Below are 19,796 nucleotides of genomic sequence, written 5' to 3' on the forward strand. Positions count from 1 at the left end.
GGGACCCATGTAAATTTGGTATCACAAATGCAATTTTCAAAGTAGTAGTAGTAGTAGTAGTAGTAGTAGTAGTAGTAGTAGTAGTAGTAGTAGTAGTAGTAGTAGTAGTAGTAGTAGTAGTAGTAGTAGTAGTAGTAATGTAAATCTCTTAAGGATTATTATTGTTTATTGTGAGATTCACCCATATTGGTGCAAATACCAAGACCTATAAAACTAGCATCCACTTTGACTTCAGAGATGGGAGTTCTGGGAGGAAATAAAAAGCTCCGGAGAAAGATCCCATTAGCTGTAGGTCGAACTGGCATTCAGCACTTCCATTTTCTAACTAAGTCCCTCTCCCCACATGTCCCTTAAGCCTGAAGTTCTTACAGCCCAAGCTTCCTCTAGAATCTGGAGCCCTGCGGCCACGCCCACTCTCTGACGCTGCCGGGCCACGCCCTTCAGACACCTCCCCAAGCCCGGGAGCCCCGAGGCTCCGCCCTCTCGCGTCGCGGAACACCTCCCACGGGCTCCGGAAACGCCTCGGCAGAAGCTGGCACGTGACCGTGACGTCACGCGCGCGTCTGCGGTCTGGGCCGGGGGTTCGCGCGTTGGCTGTCGCTCGTGGCTGCTGTCTCCCGGAGTGTCGCTGTTTCTGTCGCGGCCCTGCGGCCCGCAAGGGGCTACGGCATGTACCACAGTAGCAGCCAGAAGCGGCACTGGACCTTCGCTAGCGAGGAGCATCTGGCGCGTCTACGGGCCGACGCCAACCGCAAATTCAAGTGCAAAGCTGTGGCTAACGGGAAGGTGAGGTCCCCGCGACCTGGCCCCTGTGCCCACCCTGAACCTGGGGGCCCTCCTGAGGTCCCGCTTTGTCTGCAGGCTGGAAGCCTGTGGAGCGCTCACCGCAGACAGGGACTGATGTGACAGCCAAGTCCCGGGCTGGCGTGACAGAGGGACGAGTAATATCCTGGGAAATGGCAAGAGCCTTGGTAGAGTGCGGAGTTAGTGCGGGACTCGAACTGGTCACTTGTCCGTCAGGATGTCAGGACAGACCATTCTATGTAGTTGGCAAGGAGGGAGGGGGAGGTAGACACAACCGCTGGTGTCTAGTGAGTCAGACTCAAGGGCAAGTACGGGGAGTGCTCGTTGTCATTCGTGGGTGAAGCTGTCTCTCTGCATCGGTGGTTGAAGAACGTGGGCAAGCAACTTGCACGTGGAAGTGTAAGGAGGTTGGAACTCATGCCAAAACTGAAGGGAACTTTTCAAAGACTTGAGATGGGGAAAGGATGGCTTGTTGGATCTGCTTTCCAGAAACAGCCTTCACTCAAAAGGTTGCACCAGGGAAGGAAACAGTTGACACAAGCCAGCTGAGTGTGGTTTGTTCTATGGCCCTCCATCCAGGTCTTCCTACAAACTCCCCCACTCATTTCTGTTGTTCTGTCCGGAGGTAATGTTATAGTAGCCCTCACAGATTTCAGGCAAATAAGATTTGTGCAGGCAGCTGATGAACTGAGTCATTTTCATTGGGACACTGTTTAATTTGGGTGACACAGTGGGAGGTTTCCAACCGTGAAAATATGTTCTCTTCTTTTTAATTTACAAATAATGGTATCAAACCTGGGAGTGTATTGGCACATACTTGGTCATGATGGTTTAAAAATGTCCAGTTGACAGTTTGAGAACTTGGGAATATATATATGTATATACATACATACATACATACATATATAATACATATATATTTGCGTATCGTTAGCAAACTTACAAAGAGAAACAAAATGTAAGGTCTATTTTTGTTGTTGTTGTTGTTGATGGTATAAATCAAATATAAGCAGGACAGAGAAGACAGTTTTACTGTTAATTCCCTGAACTTACATTGGAATGTTTGCTCTGTCTAAAGGTTCTTCCAAATGACCCAGTGTTTCTTGAACCTCATGAAGAAATGACACTTTGCAAATACTATGAAAAGAGATTATTGGAATTCTGTTCCGTGTTTAAGCCAGCTATGCCACGGTCTGTTGTGGTAAGTAATGTGCTTGTCATCTGGCTTGAGAGAATTGAACTCTTCTATTCTTTGCCCTTTTTTTCCCATAATTTTTTTTTTCACTTTACATCTCAGTTGCACCACCACCTCTTTGCAAATCCCTCTGACCAAGGGGAAGGGGAAGCCTCTCCCCAATCCAGCCCTCTTTGGTTGGTAGTTCAGTCTCTGTGCGCTCCCATAGACCTAGGTTAGTTGGCTCTGTAGGTCCTCTTGTGGTGTCCTTCATTCTTCTGGCTTGCTCACTCCTATCCCCCACTCTAACACAAGACGCCCCAAGCTCTTCTTGATGTTTGGCTCTGGGTCTCTGCATCTGTTTTCATCTGCCTGGTGCTGGATGAGGCCTCTGAGGAGACAGTAATGCTAGACTCCTGTCTGCAAGCACAGCACAATACCAGCAATAATTGTCAGGGGTTGGCTCTCTCCCATGGGATGGGTCTCAGGTTGAGCCAGTCTTTGGTTGGCCTTTCCCTCCTATCTCTGCTCCATCTTCATCTTTGCACAGCTGATAGGCTGGACAGATTTGGGGTTGAAGGTTTTGTGGATGGGTTTCACAAAGTCCTGGGTGGCTACAGGAGATGGATATCTCAGTCGCTATATGTCCTGGTCCTGGGGGCCTCAGCTAGAGTCACCTCCTTACACTCCCCCAGCCTTCACTATCCCTGGGGTCTGCATTACTTTACTCTCATGAAGTAATTTGCCTAATTCCTAGTTGCTAAATATTATGAGTAAGGACATGACCAGTTTTGTTTTATAGTGTGTTGTGCAGGATGTGGCATCCTCGTCTTCTCATATTCTTTACTGTAAAACAGAATTGAGATTAGAATATAAACTAGTGCTCTTCAAACTCTGCTAACCTCAGTTTCTGTTTGAAATGCTCATTGGTTTGTGTTCCAGCTGCTACTCTTGCTATAAGATCTTTTCAAACTTTGATTAGAGGACATTAGAGGTGACATTGTTACTGTTTCCTTGGTGGCTTTGTTTTGTTTTTTTTGCGATTGTCTTCTATAAGTCATGTTGGACTTGAGTTTATAATATTCCAGAGGAAGACCTTGAACTTCTGGTCCGAGTGCTTAAACCTCACTGGGATGTAGGCACTACACTTCTAGTTTTAATTAGTACACAGGATCAAACACACAGCTACTTCCATGCTTGGCAGGCATACTCTCAACTGAGTATTTCCTGGGCTTAAATGTTCCAGGATCAGTTTATGTGGTTCTTAGTGTGTGTTTTGTACTGGAGTGGGCATGGGTGAGAGGAGTAGGTTATCCATCTTAGAAGCTAAACAACAAAGAACAAAGATGGTGTTAAGGGTGTCCAAAACACTTTCACCTTGCTTATTATTCTCATGGCTTGTTGGTAGTAAAGTATGAAAGGCTGTTGTCCTGGCTGGTTTTATGTGTCAACAAGCTGGAGTCATCGAGAGAAAGGAGCCTCAGCTGAGGAAATGCCTCCATGAGATCCAGCTGTAAGGCATCTCAACTAGTGATCAAGGGGGGAGGGCCCAGCCCATTGTGGGTGGAGTCATCCCTGGGCTGGTAGACCTGGGTTCTATAAGAAAGCAGGCTGAGCAAGCCAGGGAAGCAAGCCAGTAAGTCACATCCCTCCATGGCCTCTGCATTAGCTCCTGCTTCCTGACCTGCTTGGGTTCCAGTCCTGACTTCCTTTGGTGATGAACAGCAATGTGGAAGTGTAAGCTGAATAAACCCTTTCCTCCCCAACTTGCTTCTTTTCATGACGTTTTGTACAGGAATAGAAACCCTGACTAAGACAGCTGTTTTTAAAGTTTCAAAAGCAAATGATTATTACTTATGATCCAATAGAGAAAAACTCTAAGGTTCCTCCATTTTTATAATAGAAAAAAAAACATTGAAAATATTAAATAAATCTACAAGTGTTTATGGTTTATTTTAAAGTTGTAGACTTATCTGAGAGAGGTAACAGTCATAAAGAGTAGCAGATACAGTTGATTAGTTTCCATGATGACATATGGTTTTATCCTTTTTCATTACAGAAACTGAAGAATGAGCTGGTAGGATTAAATTATCTCTTTGGGTCAAGCAGTCTTTCAATGAACTTTATGAAATCCATCTATACAATGGATAAATGGTTTTTTTTTTTTTTTTTTTTTTTTTGTTGTTTAATGTAAATTGACAACTCTTGAAGCATTTGAATAGAGGAGTTTCCCTGTTATCAAGTAAATAAGAGGTCATTTCACTGTTAAGTGATTGAGTGGGTGAAGACAGAGTTCTTAGTTGAGTATAGCCTCTGACCCTTGATAGATGTCTACTGTCACTGATGTTCTGCCATTCTCTGTGAGGATAGCAGTGATCTACAGGGTTACAGGGCTGGGATAGATGGCTGCACTCTGCACAGTGGGAACTATGGGATGGGAAGTATTCAGGCAGATGTGAGGTGCTGCAGTTTGGCAGTGTTTCCTTATCATGGCCCATTGCAGGTTGGGAGTTGACAGGGATAAGGCTTTTTGCTCCAATCATGTTTTCCATTAGCACTTTTCCAAAATTGGCTAACCTGTGATCACTGGTATTTCTGTCCTTAAAATGTTCTGAGTATAAGTATTCATTTTGCTCTGAATTCTAAAATTAATACACACATACATATATTTTTAATTGAGTTGACTACAGAAAGGATTACTCCACATAGGCTGGGGACAGATAACTAAAATAATACAGTAAGGGGAGATTCTGAGGTCTAGTTCCCTAACTGGTTCTTGATTTGTCAATAAAGAAGCTGGGTGGAAGGTACAGGTGGGTTCCAGGTCCCAAGAGGAAGGAGTTGCAGGGCAGGAGAGAAGGCGCTTTTCTGCCATGCTTCGGAGGAAAATGCACGCAGCAACCATGTGAGACCTCAGGGCAGCTAGAGCCTGTGGCCTCTGTCACTGGCGGGTGGCCCAAGGTGTTTTGTAGGGGCTAATTGGAGCAGGCTAAGTTTAGCGTGGAAGGAGAGATGGAGGTAATAAATTGGTAAGGTCATGACGGGAGGTATTTGCGCCCAGCAATTGTGCTTAAAGGCAAGTTAGGGTAACAGCACTGTCTCTGTGTCTCTTATCCAAGGATTCTAGTGTTTTGGGTGGGGCTAGTAACTCGACCCCTCCTGGAGCTGGGGTCTTGGGAGTGGGCTGGTGGGCAGTTGACTCACTGAGCATAAGGCAGGTAGAAAAGGAAGTCGGGTGGGAGCTGGAGGCCTTGGAGATGGGAGAGGCCTAAGCTTGAGCACAGCAGCTCCTGGGCAGGGCGGCAGTGTTTCTGTGGAGTCTGTGTAACTTACTTTGATTAGGAAAATTCACACGTATTGAAGTGGAAGTCATTTTTAAGAAATTTAACCTGTAACATAGAAGTGGGCCCTGAAGTTATAAAGGTTTGTATTTTTATTTTTAATCTTTGTATTTTTATTTTTAATCTTTGTATTTTTATTTTTAATCTTAGGGTACAGCTTGTATGTATTTCAAGCGCTTTTATCTTAATAACTCAGTAATGGAATATCACCCTCGGATAATAATGTGAGTATAAGTTCATTTTGTTGTTTTGTTTTGCTTTGTTTTAAATGAAAATGTTTATAATGTGTGGGCCTTTTTCCGTGGGATGTATATGGGAGGTAATTGCTGATTTCAATTAGGAACAATATGAACTTGGATCGGTTTCTGTTTGGGTATAAGGTCTTACTTGCTGTTATGTCTACATAGCTGATGCCACCTGAACTGCGCCTGTCTCCCACTCCCCGTTTCCCTCACACCTCCTTACTCTAGTAGTACGCTAGTTCTCCTGGTGCTCGGGCTGAGAATCATTTGAGGTAACTGCTTTCTCGTTTATGGATATTGTAACTTCATGTTCATTTTGGCTAATCAGAAGTTTGTGCTGTTTCTTCTCTTTCCTAAGCTCTATGTTTATCATTATACATGAGAAGACAGTACAGGACTCAGACTGTGTGCTGTCATTCATGCTTCTGTTTGTCTGGTTATTTATTTGTCACCAGTCAAGCTCAGGCCTGTTTGTACTTCAGATTCTAAAGGCCACAGCAGTAGCTTTCTTACACTAGTTCTCTCTGAACTTACTCAGTACTCAGGTGAAGTTCTTGTTTGCCTGCAAGCTGGTAATCACATACTCAAAATGAGTGTTAACTACCATTCCCTGTCTTCTGTGGTCATAAGGTATATGTATGTGTTCTGTTCTGTTAAAGCTTCCATTTTTTGATACACACTGTTTAGTTATTTTTCCAAGTCTGTGGTTGAACTACATGAGGCTATCGGTGAATAACGGTTATGTGCTGTGGTGAATGACGGTTCAATGCTGTGGTGAATGACGGGACGGTTCAATGCTGTGGCAGTAGCAGATGATGGCTCAACCTAACTTAATACTTTCTCCAAAGTCTAATAATAAAAGTTTAAAGAGGAACACTTTTTAACTTCTATTTCACTTTTTAAAAATGTTATGCAGTGTCTAGCATAGTCATATGTAAATATTATGCAGTTTACAAAGTACTTTAAGTAATACTTAGGTATCTCTCCCATCCTTATTTTTTTCTGTAGGCTTACTTGTGCATTTTTGGCCTGCAAAGTAGATGAATTCAATGTGTCTAGTCCTCAGTTTGTTGGAAATCTTCGAGAGAGTCCTGTTGGACAAGAGAAGGCACTGGAACAGATTTTGGAGTATGAACTACTACTTATACAACAACTTAATTTTCACCTTATTGTCCACAATCCGTATAGACCATTTGAAGGCTTCCTCATTGATATAAAGGTAAACCTACTGAAACAAAATTAGCTAATAGAGCCATTCCTTTGTTATTGTTTGCAAAAAAAGGAATTAACAACTGTATAACTGGTAATATCCTAATTGCTACAACACAGGTGAACCTGAGAGTCTCTGCCGGCTCTTCTAGTGTAGTAGTTTTCAAACTTCAGTGTGTGTTAGAGTCCAGATGGAGAGTTTGTTTCTGGTTTAGTAGCCTGTAGTAGATTATGAGATTATAGTAATGTTCTTAAGGAATTATAGTAACTCTTATAACTGATATATATATATATATTGTCATAGATATAGGCCTAGTGACTTATAGAACCTCAAAAAGTTCTTAATTAAACTAAAAGATATATTGGTCTTATTTTAAATGTTTTATAAACTCAGTTCACAAATATAAGCACCAAAATTATAAGTAAATAGGTAACACCTGTATTTTCAGGACCTCAGGAAGTTTAGGTGGGAGGATCATAGGTGGAGGGTCACTTTAAATCTAGGAGTTCAAGACCAGCTTGGCAGTGTAGTGTGAGTACATCACAAAATTTGTAATATAAATATGTGCATGTGTTATTTGATGTATAGAATTTATATCTATGTATTTACATGGGCCAACTGTTAATACATATGTTAATGTGATGAGTCAGTTTAAGTTGTTGAATAGTCTAAGTACAGTCAAAGAAAAGTCAAGAACTGGTTACTCTCAGGTAAGCAGCTGTGAATATTCTGTTTATGATAAACATGTTTTGGGGTGCAACCTAAAAACAAAACAGGAATGTGACAACTTTCATGGACCTTCAATAACTATTAATGTGGCAAGTTTTGTATAGGGAAATCAGAATACCGTATCAGAAGACGGAGGATTGAAAGGCAAGGCAGACACTGATAGAGGAGGACAGTGAGACCCTTGTCCAGAGCTGGCACTGGGTTCACAGTGTGGAATGGCCTATTGGTACCTCACACATCACTTTGTATCTGCACTACTCAGGTCTCTCTAGAGTAACAGGATCGAACTGTAAAGACAGAAAAGGAATTTATTAGGATGTGGTCAAGTTAATCAAATAAAGACTGCCTATGAACAGAAGATCCTAGAACCCATCCAGTAGTTGTTAGGTCTGTGAGGCTGGGATGTCTCAGCTCGTCTTCAGTATACACTGGGATCCCAAAGAAGTAAGTGCTAATGCCAGTAAAGGAATGGGCTTGCTGGCAAGGCAAGAGCAAGTAAACAAGCGAAACGAAGGGCCACCTTCTACCATGTTCTTTCTATAGGCTTCCAGCAGACGGTGTGACCCAAATTAGTGGTCTGGATTAAGGATGTGTCTTCTTACTTCAGAAATCCAGATTAGGAGTGGACTTTCCCACTTCAAGTGTATTAATTAAGCAAAATTACTCACAGGCTCTAGATAACTCAAGGTGTAGTCAAGTTGACAGCCAAAGTAGGCATTATACCATCAGAGTCAGGTATGTGTATGTGTCTTGCATTATGAAGAGAGTGGATCATACTGGGCAAAGGGGCAACAATGAGGACTGGCCATAAGAAATGTTCAAATGGTAGTTGAAAAACGAAGAAGCTTATAATGGGACTAGAATTTAGCCAGAGTTGTAGGATTGTTAGAAAAATCAAAGGAAGTAGAGTACTGTTGTAAGTAAGCAGAAAATCTTTCCAAGTCTGCTCAGATTGGGCAGAGAAAATGTAGGCTAATAATGTTTGCTGAATTTGGTGCTAGAAAGGTCATTCACGATTTTGTTGGCATTTGTCTTTGAAGTGTAGAAGGAAAAAGAAAGCAGATTGGTGGCTTTAGGGGAGTAAGTTGAAAGACAGCAGGCTGTAGAGAGTGCTGGCTGTCCTCTAGATGAACAGGGTCAGTTCCCAGCACCTGCACTGTAGCGTTTCCTGTAACTCCAGTTCCAAGGAATCCAATGCCTTTTGTCCCTCGTGACCACCAGGCTTACATGTAGTGCATAGACATATATGCAGGCAAAACACAGATACACATCAACATGCATTAAAGCAAAGAAAATAAAAGTTTTAAAACCATAAAGGAAGGAGAGCCCTAGAAGTCATATCAACTTGGTTACACAGAAAGATGCTGTCAAGGGAAAGGGAGAGAAACAAGTACATTTCTTACAAACGTTCCTTAATGACTGCATACATTCTCAGACACTAGATAAACTTGTCATTGTGTGATCAATATCGCCATCTTTCCCTTTTACATATTGTCCTTAGCTAGGTGTTACTGTGCATGGAGCTGTCATATACTCTCATACGCTTCTTTATTCTTATGGATGTGCCTGAGGTGTTTTGTAATTAGCATTTTGTTACTAAGTAGAAAAAAACATACTTCAACATAAAAGTTAACTTTTTGCTAAGTACAAAAGAGACGCTCTAAAATAATTACAGATGTATAGTGCAGCAAGAACATAAGCAATAGCATAGTTGTTTATCATATTTTGAAAATTCTGTTACATACTTGTGTCTTATACTGAACCATAGACTTTTATACACAAGCATCACTACAAAAATGGTACTTGTGATGCTTATGAAATAACTGAATGATGGGAAATGTTCAGCTGCTTTAGAACCTCGTAGAACTCATGCCTCTTATCCATGACTGATAGAAAAGTTGTTTTGTAGGACAGAACTTGTATACTTAACTTGGATTAAACAGTTTTTTTTTTTTTTTTTCTTTCTTTCTTTCTCTGAATTGTAAAGAGGTAAGATAGAGGAAATGCTGGATGTAGACATGGTTAGCTTTCTAGAAGAGATTGACAACTTAAGTACTGACCCAGTGAGCTAGTAATAAAAAAAAAAAAAAAAAAAAAAAAAAAAACAAACATAAAAAAACCTTAAAAGAAACCAGAGACTGTAGATTCTCCAGGAACAATATACAGGAGGTTAGCATGTGGTTGGAAACGGTATGATTGGCCTTAGAGAAGATACAAGCTCCTGTGTTGACACAGAGAGTTTGAGTAAAAATACTACTGTATCCGAGGATTTGATGGAATTAGTTATTATCCTTATTAAGTGCAGATATCATTTTTTATAAAATGATGTCCGTTGAGCCTTACTCATGAAAGAAGAAATTTTCTAGGAAAACATGATTATTATGCTGAGACGTCAGTGAATTTGAATTTACAGTAGGATCCCAAGACCTCTTTCGTAGATATTTCTGTCAATTCCCAGGAATCAAAAGTATAGAAATTAGATTCAGATACTGTTGAAATTGAGGCTGGAGAAATTGCTTATCAGTTAAAAAATGCTTGCTTTCTTCCAGAGGACCTACGTTCACCAACATCTGGTGGTTCAAAACTGCCTGTAACTCCAGCTTCAGGAGAACTGACACCCCTTTGTGTGTCTATGGGCACTGTGCACATATTACACACATTCTTACACACACACACAGACACACACACATATATTCCTAAAAAATGCAGCAAAGAAATTTTTGAAGATTCTAATAAGTCAGATCGGGTAAGAAGAATTCAAAACTATATGCTCTAAGATTTACAAGAACCTCATGAAAAAAAAAATAAGCAAAATCCCGAGAAAGAGGGAATGACTACATGTATCACTTCAGAGGTTAGATATTTGGAGACAATGACTAGGCCTATGTGGGACTCTATAGTTGACCCTGATACTTTGTTTCAGAATATTTGTAGGTTGTCTTAGTACTTTAGGATTTGACAATAAGTCAGTCTCAGGGATTGAAACTTAGGGAAAGCAATTGACAGACAGCATAATATTGTGAAGGCCAATTGACTCGTCATTGTTCCCGTTTATGCGCTGACAGTACACACTAGACAACTAGTGATTTGGTATAATTCTAATGTGGCCTTTCAGTCCTTACTGGAGAGTATATATCTAATACAGCTTGGCTTTGCCTTGAATCCAGTAGAATCTCAAGGAGTTTCCTTTTCTAACTTAGAAAAGTACTAAATTGAGAATAATATTAAGTATTAATGTGCTAAAGCATATGCTTCTTTTTCTTATAAGCATATATTTCTAATCATGGTCATATTCCAAAAACATTTGAAAGTCCTATCAGTGAAAACACTCAGAATTTGATGACGGTAATTTAGCTGTGTTCTATTAGTACATACCAAACAGTCTAGCATGGAAAGATTCATTTGTGGGGCACAGGAAAGGAGTTTCTTTTTAAAAATCATTCTTAAGTACCTACTAGTTACTGTAGTTTTTAATGGTATGGCTATCCAATAAATTCTCAGAAGTGGTAACACCTATGAACTTTCTTTCTAGACTCGATACCCCATGTTGGAGAATCCGGAAATTCTGAGAAAAACGGCTGATGATTTTCTCAGTAGAGTTGCATTGACAGATGCTTATCTTTTATACACACCTTCACAAATTGCCCTGACTGCCATTTTATCAAGTGCCTCAAGGGCTGGAATTACTATGGAAAGGTACTAATTTGTTTTACCAAACAAATTAAGTTTTACTTCTTAGTAGAGTCTGAATTTTTAGGTAAATTTCATTAGACAATGTTCTGTATAAATATCTGGTTTTGTGGATGAAGAAGGAAATTGCCTTTAAAGAAATAATTTAATCGAGTATTGTTGAGCTAAGAGATTACTTTTCTGACTAAAGTGGAAGTGTGGCAGGTAGTTTTGGAAAACAGGTATACTACCAGTATATGAGAGATTTACAAGGCAGTGTTAATGGAGCAAATCTGATTTATTGTATCATATGTTGTAAAGCATAACAGTTTCAGTAACAATTTATAGAAATAGTGCTTTAGCATATATCAATATTGAAAATTGTAGTTGAACCATAAATAATATAGCCAGTACATGAACACACATAGACGCAGACATTACAATGAGTACTTAATGTGAATGAATTCCACTCGGTTTTTTAATGTTATACACATACTAGTTCTTACACTTGTAACAGTACTATATTATTACACTGTGACAGTACTGTAATATATTATTACACTGTGACAGTACTACAGTACATTATTACACTGTGACAGTACTGTAGTACATTATTACACTGTAACAGTACTGTAGTACATTATTACACTGTGACAGTACTGTAGTACGTTATTACACTGACAGTACTGTAGTATATTATTACACTGTAACAGTACTGTAGTACATTATTACACTGTGACAGTACTGTAATATATTATTACACTGTGACAGTGCTGCAGTACATTATTACACTGTGACAGTGCTGCAGTACATTATTACACTGTGACAGTACTGTAGTACATTATTACACTGACAGTACTGTAGTATATATTACACTGTAACAGTACTGTAGTACATTATTACACTGTGACAGTACTGTAATATATTATTACACTGTGACAGTACTGTAGTATATTATTACACTGTGACAGTACTGTAGTACATTATTACACTGTGACAGTACTGTAGTATATTATTACACTGTAACAGTACTGTAGTACATTATTACACTGTGACAGCACTGTAATATATTATTACACTGTGGCAGTGCTGAAGTACATTATTACACTGTGACAGTACTGCAGTACATTATTACACTGTGACAGTACTGTAGTACATTATTACACTGTGACAGTACTGTAGTATATTATTACACTGAGACAGTACTGTAGTATATTATTATACTGTGACAGTACTGTAGTACATTATTACACAGTGACAGTGCTGCAGTACATTACACTGTGACAGTGCTCAGTATATTATTACAGAGCTGGAAGAACTGTCAGTTAGAAATGATTGTTAGACTCCAGTTGCTTTCCAATTTATAGTACCTTTTATTGTTCATATTTGATTTCTCTTATGAATAGATTTTGTTTCATCTTTATATTTAGCTAAGGAATGTAAAATTTTCTGAACTTAAAATTATTTTATATACTTAAAAATGTCAAAATACAGTAGTAAGACAGCATCAAATAATGTGATTTAGTTTTGTTCTTCCCCACTGGGAATGTTTATTATTCCTACAGAAGTACCAAAATTGTGGATCCTTAGATACCTTACTTCACATAAGGCAGTATATATAGTAAGGTAGCTTTATACAGTATGAACAGTTGCAAATTTTGAAACATATTTGCATTTGTGATAAAGAACCTTGGCCTTAGCCTTTTTAAACTTGTGTATGTATACCTCTTTTATACTTGTAAGTATATGCCATGTGACAAGGCCATATGCATGGAGACCAGCAAAAGGGTGTAATCTTTTTCCAGAGGTAGAGGTGGTGCCAGAGGCCTGCTTCAGCTGGGAAATGGGCTGAAGTGGACAGAGTTAGATGAAGGCCAAAGGCTGGTGATCGATTACCTTCTAACTCTCTCTGTTATGCAGGCAGAGGCTGATGGCCTCTGGAAATAGACCTCTTTCCTACGGTCCTGTGCTGATAAGTGCTGGAGTTTGACTCTGTAGCTCTCGTACTATTTGTGCTTTAATAAGTCTTTTAGCTCAAGGACCCCTCCCTGGTGAGAGACTTATAACTCATTAACTTTTCATGAACCAGAGACAAAAGAAAGGAAAAGAACTAAAATCGTTGACATGGGCAATATGTACAGACACATACACTTTCATATACACATACACATTCATGCACACATACACATTCATACACACACATTCATACACACATACACATTCATGCACACATACACCGACACACATTCATACATACATACACATTCATGCACACATACACACATTCATACACACATACAAATTTATACACACACTCCAGTCAAGCCTGACCACCTGTCTTATCAGCTCTGTAAGTGTTCATGCATACTTATATACATACACGTATACCTACATATGAATGTATATACATATATAGAGACAAATACATATATACATTTGGATGGGGCTGAACCCCAAATGCCACAATTCATTCCTTCTTTCTGGCTTTTTTTATATCTTCTTAGACAAAAGTTCTTTAGAAAATTACCTCATAGATAAAATGTTACACAGAACAGAAGTTACAGATGGACAGATACTAAGCTCAAAGCATTGTTTCATATAAGCTCAAAGCAAACAGTTTTACATGGCCTTGTTTTATCCTGGTGCACATCTGTGGCTCTATCCTTGGATCTGACCTAGAATGAGTATTTTACCTTGATCACAGATCTGACCCAAACCCATTTCTCTTCTTAGTATAATTGTGAGAGCTCATTGTAGACCCCATTATGCCGCATTTACTATTCAATGAAGAATGAACACATTCTGGTTTTGATTCTAACTTTATTATATATCCTGGCAAAACAACTAAACCATCTCTTAAAAGTTTCCTCATAAAATTATTTGAATTAAATCAGAAATTCTATAAAATCATTAATTTATCAAAACAACATTAATTCATAAACGTTCATCTTTATGTTGATTTGCATGATATATGTCCAATAGGGTAAGCTAATGCTCAGGGATCCATAAACTGTAATAGGAAAAGGCATATCAGCTGCCAGAAGCAATCCTGAGATGCAAATCTCTTAGGACTTTGCATCTCAGAGCTTACTCATCATAAGCCATGCAAAACTGGTGGGCGTCCTTCAGGAAAGTCACTTGCTAGCCTTAGCCTCTCCTAGATGTCTCTGGTCAGGTGGTCAGAGCTGCCAGATATGGATCCTGGGAACCAAACTTGGGTCTTCTGCAATAACAGTATGTGCCATTAATCAGTGAGACATCTCTCTAGCCCTAGTATACCCATTGTGTACAAACACATTACATAGATTTAACCCTATTGTGATTTATATCTCATCTATTTACTAAGTAAACATTTAATCAGATTCTATTGTACTACACTTGAGGAATACGAGAATGAAACCCTGAGCTAAGTAGAGAAGACAGTTGTCTGGAGGTTAGGTGGAGTCTCCGTAAGGGCACATGGGAGTGAGAGCAGGAGTGGCTGGAGTAAAGAATACCTTGAGCTGTGCTAGGTTGTTAATGGTGACATGAGAACCTCTTCCAAAAAAAGTGACTTAAAGAGGAAAGAATAAAAAGAAACTTCTGGAAAGTTGCAAATGTGTAACAAGAGGGGAATAAGGAAACCAGTTAATACGAGACACATTTACCAAAGTTTTGTCATATAGCTTAATCTAGGTAGTTTAAAATATACCAACAACAGTTTGTGGAACTCTTTGAATGCTTTGTTTAATTGGAAATTGGAATTTAGTTGGAAGAAAGTTTTCTTTATATAATTTTTGAAAGACCTGAGAGTGCCTTGGACTTGATAAAAATGTGATAGACTTATAAAGCATGAGGTGATATTGTGTTGGTAGGTACACTGACACTGTTACTGAAGGGAGAAAGCTAGCTAGTGCCATCGTCCACATCTTCTACCTTCAAGCTTACTTAAATCTGTCTCTGTAGTGCAGACTTTTCATAAATCACATAAAGTTAGCTAGGTTTGTAAATACGCCGTATCTATAACAAACATTTAGTATAAAAATGCTAAATATTGGCTGTTAGTACTTTTATCTCTGAGAATTATATAATAAAATTTTAACTTTGGACAGTACCCGTCTCTTAAGCTGGCAGAAGTGGCTGTAATAGGTTTTAGTACTGTGGAGGTTTCAAATAGTATAGAATAGTTTTCAATAAGTAATAGAATAGTTTTCAAAAACTGTCCTGGATAAAATAAACATGGAGGTAAATAATTTATGCCTGTCTTTTCAGTGTGCTATGTGCTTTCAATGAGTTAAAATATTCTTAGCTTGTTTTTTCTTCCCCAGCTATTTATCAGAGAGTCTAATGCTGAAAGACAACAGAACTTGCCTGTCACAGTTACTGGATATAATGAAAAGTAAGTGCTGTTAACAAAGCTGCTTTCTCAATAAATATTCTGGTATTTAATGTGCTGTGGTAGACTGGTATTTAAATTTATTTTTATTGAATTACTGTGTCAAAATGTGTTGAAGATCCATTGGTGAGAGTAAATAAAAGGTATGTGGAAGGACATAAAAAAAGAATGTGGATATGAGGTTTAGGAAGGACTAAGTCAGAACATATCTTTTTTAAAGTGTCCAAAAATACATGGTAGACATTTAGGATCAAGAGAACTAATTTCAAGGGAAGGTTTACATTTGGATCATTAACTAGTTACTATCTCTCATGTGCTGGACATTTTATTATCAATACAAAGCCAGCACTTTTTCACCAAAAACCCATGAAGAATGCTGCTTAAAAAATGCCTCCTTAAAGGACGTCGATGTCCTATCTGTGGAACCTGTACCTGTCAACTGAGACTGCAGAAGATGGAGTTGTACAGGATAGTTCATCAAAGGTGCTGATGGTAACATAAGTTACTGAAGTGAGAAGTACGTTGTCACAGGGTCCTCATGAACAGAAGGCAGAGAGACGTTCGAGACAGTAATAAAAAGTGTTTAGACAACAAAAGGTGTGTAGCTCTTTAAAGTCGGGGTGATGTGTCAAAAAAGCAATTTCATTAGCACCTTCAGACAAAATTTGCCAATACTGTAATTTTGGCCCAGGGGAAAAAAAGATTTCAGATATCCGGGCTCTGAAGTGTGAGAGAATACAGTATGTTGTTTTAAGACACCAACAACTTAGTAGTAATTTTAATAGGAGCCTTGAAGAATTAATATAGACTCTAATAACAGGCTTGCCATAAATTCCTTGGTGCTAATATTGAAAAATCCTTTTTAGAAATTCTGATTAGAATTTCTGCTTAATTAATTCATATATATATATATATATATATATATATATGCACATACATATATGGCATATGTGTATATCACTAATTTGTGTTTTTGAGACAGTCTAGCAGCATAGCCCAGGCTAGACTTACACTAGAAGTCTCTTGAGTCAGTTTTGTGAGCGCTAAGATGGTAGGGTATGCCGTCACATTCAGGTTTTCCTTATGGCAGTTATGTTCATAGGTACTTTACAGGTAAAGCAAACCAATAGAATACCAGACTGCAGACCTTTGTTTAAGTGATAGCTAAATGTGTGTACATTTTAATGTTTGCTTATTCTAAAAGCTGAGATTCAAGTCATGCAGTTTCATGTCTTGAAGTGATTCTTTGCTTTAAGTAATTTTGGATTCCCTCTTGAGCATAATGAAGGATGTTTTTTGTTTTTCCCTATAAACTGTAGGTCTTCGTATTTACCACTAGAGGGTTCACTTCCAAAGCTAATTGTGATTTGATAATATGTTCTTACAATTTGGTAGAAGGGACCATAAAGAAAACACCCTGATTATTTTAAGCTTTCAGTTTAATTATTGATTTTTTATATTGTCTTTATTTTATTCTTATTTTAATAAATATGAAACAAAGATAATGCTTCACAAAATATTCAGCTTTAATAATATGAAGGTAATCTTATTTTAAAAAACACTGACCTAAAGGTGTCCAATCACAAGTAACCAATTTCAGTCTGAAAGCACATGACCATATAATAAGTCACTGGACTATTCATCATGTTCTGATCTTGAATCACAAGATAGAAAGTATTTTATATAATCTTATCTTTAATGATCTATGGTTTGTTTTTAATGTTTTGTTAAGGAAAGCATTCTTTTTTGATGTTATATTCTTGGTAACTAAAAGGATATATTCTGGGACAACATCTACAGGATAGTTGTTCATGTGTATGGTTGGTGGTAGAGAATAAAGAGTATTTACTAAATCACAGGGATTATTTCAAAAGCCTTAAATTGAGCAAGATGTAAACATGGAGGTACTTGTAAAAAGTCACTGCCAGTATTATACACAGCATGCTTATATTTATGCTGTATACGGTGACAAACAGCAGATACTCATTTTTGAAACTTTAAAGTCTGCTGCTGCTTGACTGTAAGAATATGTCATCACCAATGTCTTCTGCCTCCTGAAACTACATTATTATGCTTTCTTTATATAATAGCCCCCCCCCCTTTAGTTTCGTTTTGTTTTTGAAAACAGGATTTGTCTGTAGCTCTGGCTTTCCTGGAATTTATTCTAGACCAGGCTGTCCTCAAACTCCACCTGCCTCTGCCTGCTGAGTGCAAAGATGGAGGCATGTTCCACTACATCTGGCTGAACAGAGTTTTTATTAAATACCTTTGTATCCTGTGTAGGCATGAGAAATCTAGTAAAAAAGTATGAACCACCCAGGTCTGAAGAAGTTGCTGTTCTGAAACAGAAGTTGGAGCGATGTCATTCTTCTGACCTTGCACTTAATGTGGTTACGTAAGTAGGCATGTTGCAGAAGTTATGATCATAATAAGTCAGTGAGTTCAGTTGTTACTTAAATTATGTCACTGGTACAAAGTTTATTAGCCTTAGCACCTAAATCAAACTTAAGAAAGTTGAGCATACTGACTGTGTGTGTCGGAAGCTGAGCTATCTAGTGCCTGTATGATGTCTTTTGTTTTGGAAGATAGGGTCTCACTCTTGTTAACCCATGTTAGTCTGAACTGAAGGCAATACTGTTACTTTCTCAGTCTGAGTGCTGTCAAGGTAGCCGTGGGCTGCCATTGGGTCATAATTCATATAGCCTTGCTAGCCTATTTCATAGGTTTTGTTGCCACAGTCAATTTTGCTAACCAACAATTGCTTAATTATAGGAAGAAGAGGAAAGGCTATGAAGACGATGACTATGTATCAAAGAAACCCAAACAGGAAGAGGTATGTTTTCCCCTAAAGGTAAACTCGTTACCATTTATATTCTCTGGAATGCACTGTTCTGAACTCTTACAAGCACTATAGACAGATGGAGCTGAGAATGTTTGAAACAGCATCAGCCTTTAATCCAAGTTGGTCTGGAACTTCCGGTTCTCTTACCTCAGTCCTCTGAATACTAGGACAAGTACCTCTTAAGTTTGAATTTATAATTTTTTTTACTCACCTGTTTATGCAGTCCAAATTTTAAAGAAATTAAGGGGAAGACTTATTTTGGGTAACAGTTCCAGGGGGATTAGAATGCATGGCAGGAGAAGGCATGGCAGAGGGTTTACGACAAGGTGGCAGGGGCAAAAGGCAGCAGCTTGTCACATGGTGTTCATCAGGAAGCCTATCCATGGTCTATTTCCACATGATGGTGAGCCACGTTTAAAGTAACTTCTATGGTTGAAGGCAGTGGTTTGCTAAATTTGATCTATTCTCTAAGGATCCTTCCCTTGCCTTACCCCAGTTTTAAAAACTGTCTCTTAAGTAGTCAAGAATAAGGAAGCAGAGGCAAAGGATAGCCCTTACCTTCTCCTTCAAGGAGTGGGTGGCTGGGTCCATGGCATTATCACAATAAAGTACAGGACTTACACACACCTGTAATGCTAGCACTTGAGATACAGCAGCATACAAAGCTGGCTGCAGCCATAGCAGGAGAGCATCTCAAAAACAGCAAACATCTCAGTAGACTGTTGGAAGTAAACAACAAATGGCTCAACCCTTCAGTGTTACCCTTCCCACATGTTCTTCCTCAGGAGGAGTGGACCGACGATGACTTGATGGATGCTCTCTGACCGTCACACATGACTGCAGCAGTGCCCAACCAACCAAGTAAGAAGCATGGCTGGCCACAGCATAGTGTGAAAACATCAGGGAATATTAAACTTTTCTAATTGTTATCTATATTTTCCTTGTGACTCTTTTTTTATAAAATGTAGCTTCAGAAGAGGCCAAATGCCACCTAGTTTGAATATTCATGACTCAGTAGGATTAGTAGCAAACTATGTCTTCCTGTGGTGGCCAAAGTAGTATACTTCCTTATATTGTTTTAGACAAAATATAATATATAAACCTTTACATTTAGAAGAAATAAACCAGAAAAACAAACAAACAAACAAACAAAAAACCTGAGCAATAGGTAAACATTAGAAGTGCTAAAGAAACAGGTTTCATCCTCCAGAAGCTCTTAGAAATGTTTCTCACTAGACTAAACTATTCATGAATCACTACTAAGCTTTAGGACGCACGGGCACTTACTTAGTACGTAGGTGCTAAATTCTATTCCAAAGTGTTTCCGACATGTAAGTTTAAATAAAGTAGAATTTTTGAGTATAGATAAAAATCTTAAATTACTACAGATAAGTCATAACAAATGATATA

General features: G+C 38.6%; 1 protein-coding gene across 4 annotated transcripts in view; it reads left to right on the plus strand.

Annotated features, from left to right (window-relative positions):
* Positions 1-582: 582 nt before the first annotated feature.
* The window catches only part of CCNH (cyclin H), a 60,619-nt gene continuing 41,405 nt past the window's right edge, over positions 583-19,796 (plus strand). For 3 of the 4 annotated variants that reach the window (XM_080925288.1, XM_080925287.1, XM_080925286.1), the window contains exons 1-9: positions 583-786; positions 1,883-2,005; positions 5,470-5,543; positions 6,570-6,780; positions 11,033-11,196; positions 15,477-15,547; positions 17,828-17,939; positions 18,317-18,377; positions 19,172-19,247. In XM_080925288.1, coding sequence (XP_080781414.1) covers positions 670-786; positions 1,883-2,005; positions 5,470-5,543; positions 6,570-6,780; positions 11,033-11,196; positions 15,477-15,547; positions 17,828-17,939; positions 18,317-18,377; positions 19,172-19,210 — 972 coding nt within the window. In that variant the 5' untranslated portion in view covers positions 583-669 and the 3' untranslated portion in view covers positions 19,211-19,247. The remainder of the gene's footprint in view (positions 787-1,882; positions 2,006-5,469; positions 5,544-6,569; positions 6,781-11,032; positions 11,197-15,476; positions 15,548-17,827; positions 17,940-18,316; positions 18,378-19,171; positions 19,248-19,796) is intronic. The other variant, XM_080925289.1, reaches the window with a different exon arrangement.

Source organism: Micromys minutus (assembly GCF_963924665.1).
Source record: "Micromys minutus genome assembly, chromosome: 11".
NCBI lineage: Eukaryota > Metazoa > Chordata > Mammalia > Rodentia > Muridae > Micromys > Micromys minutus.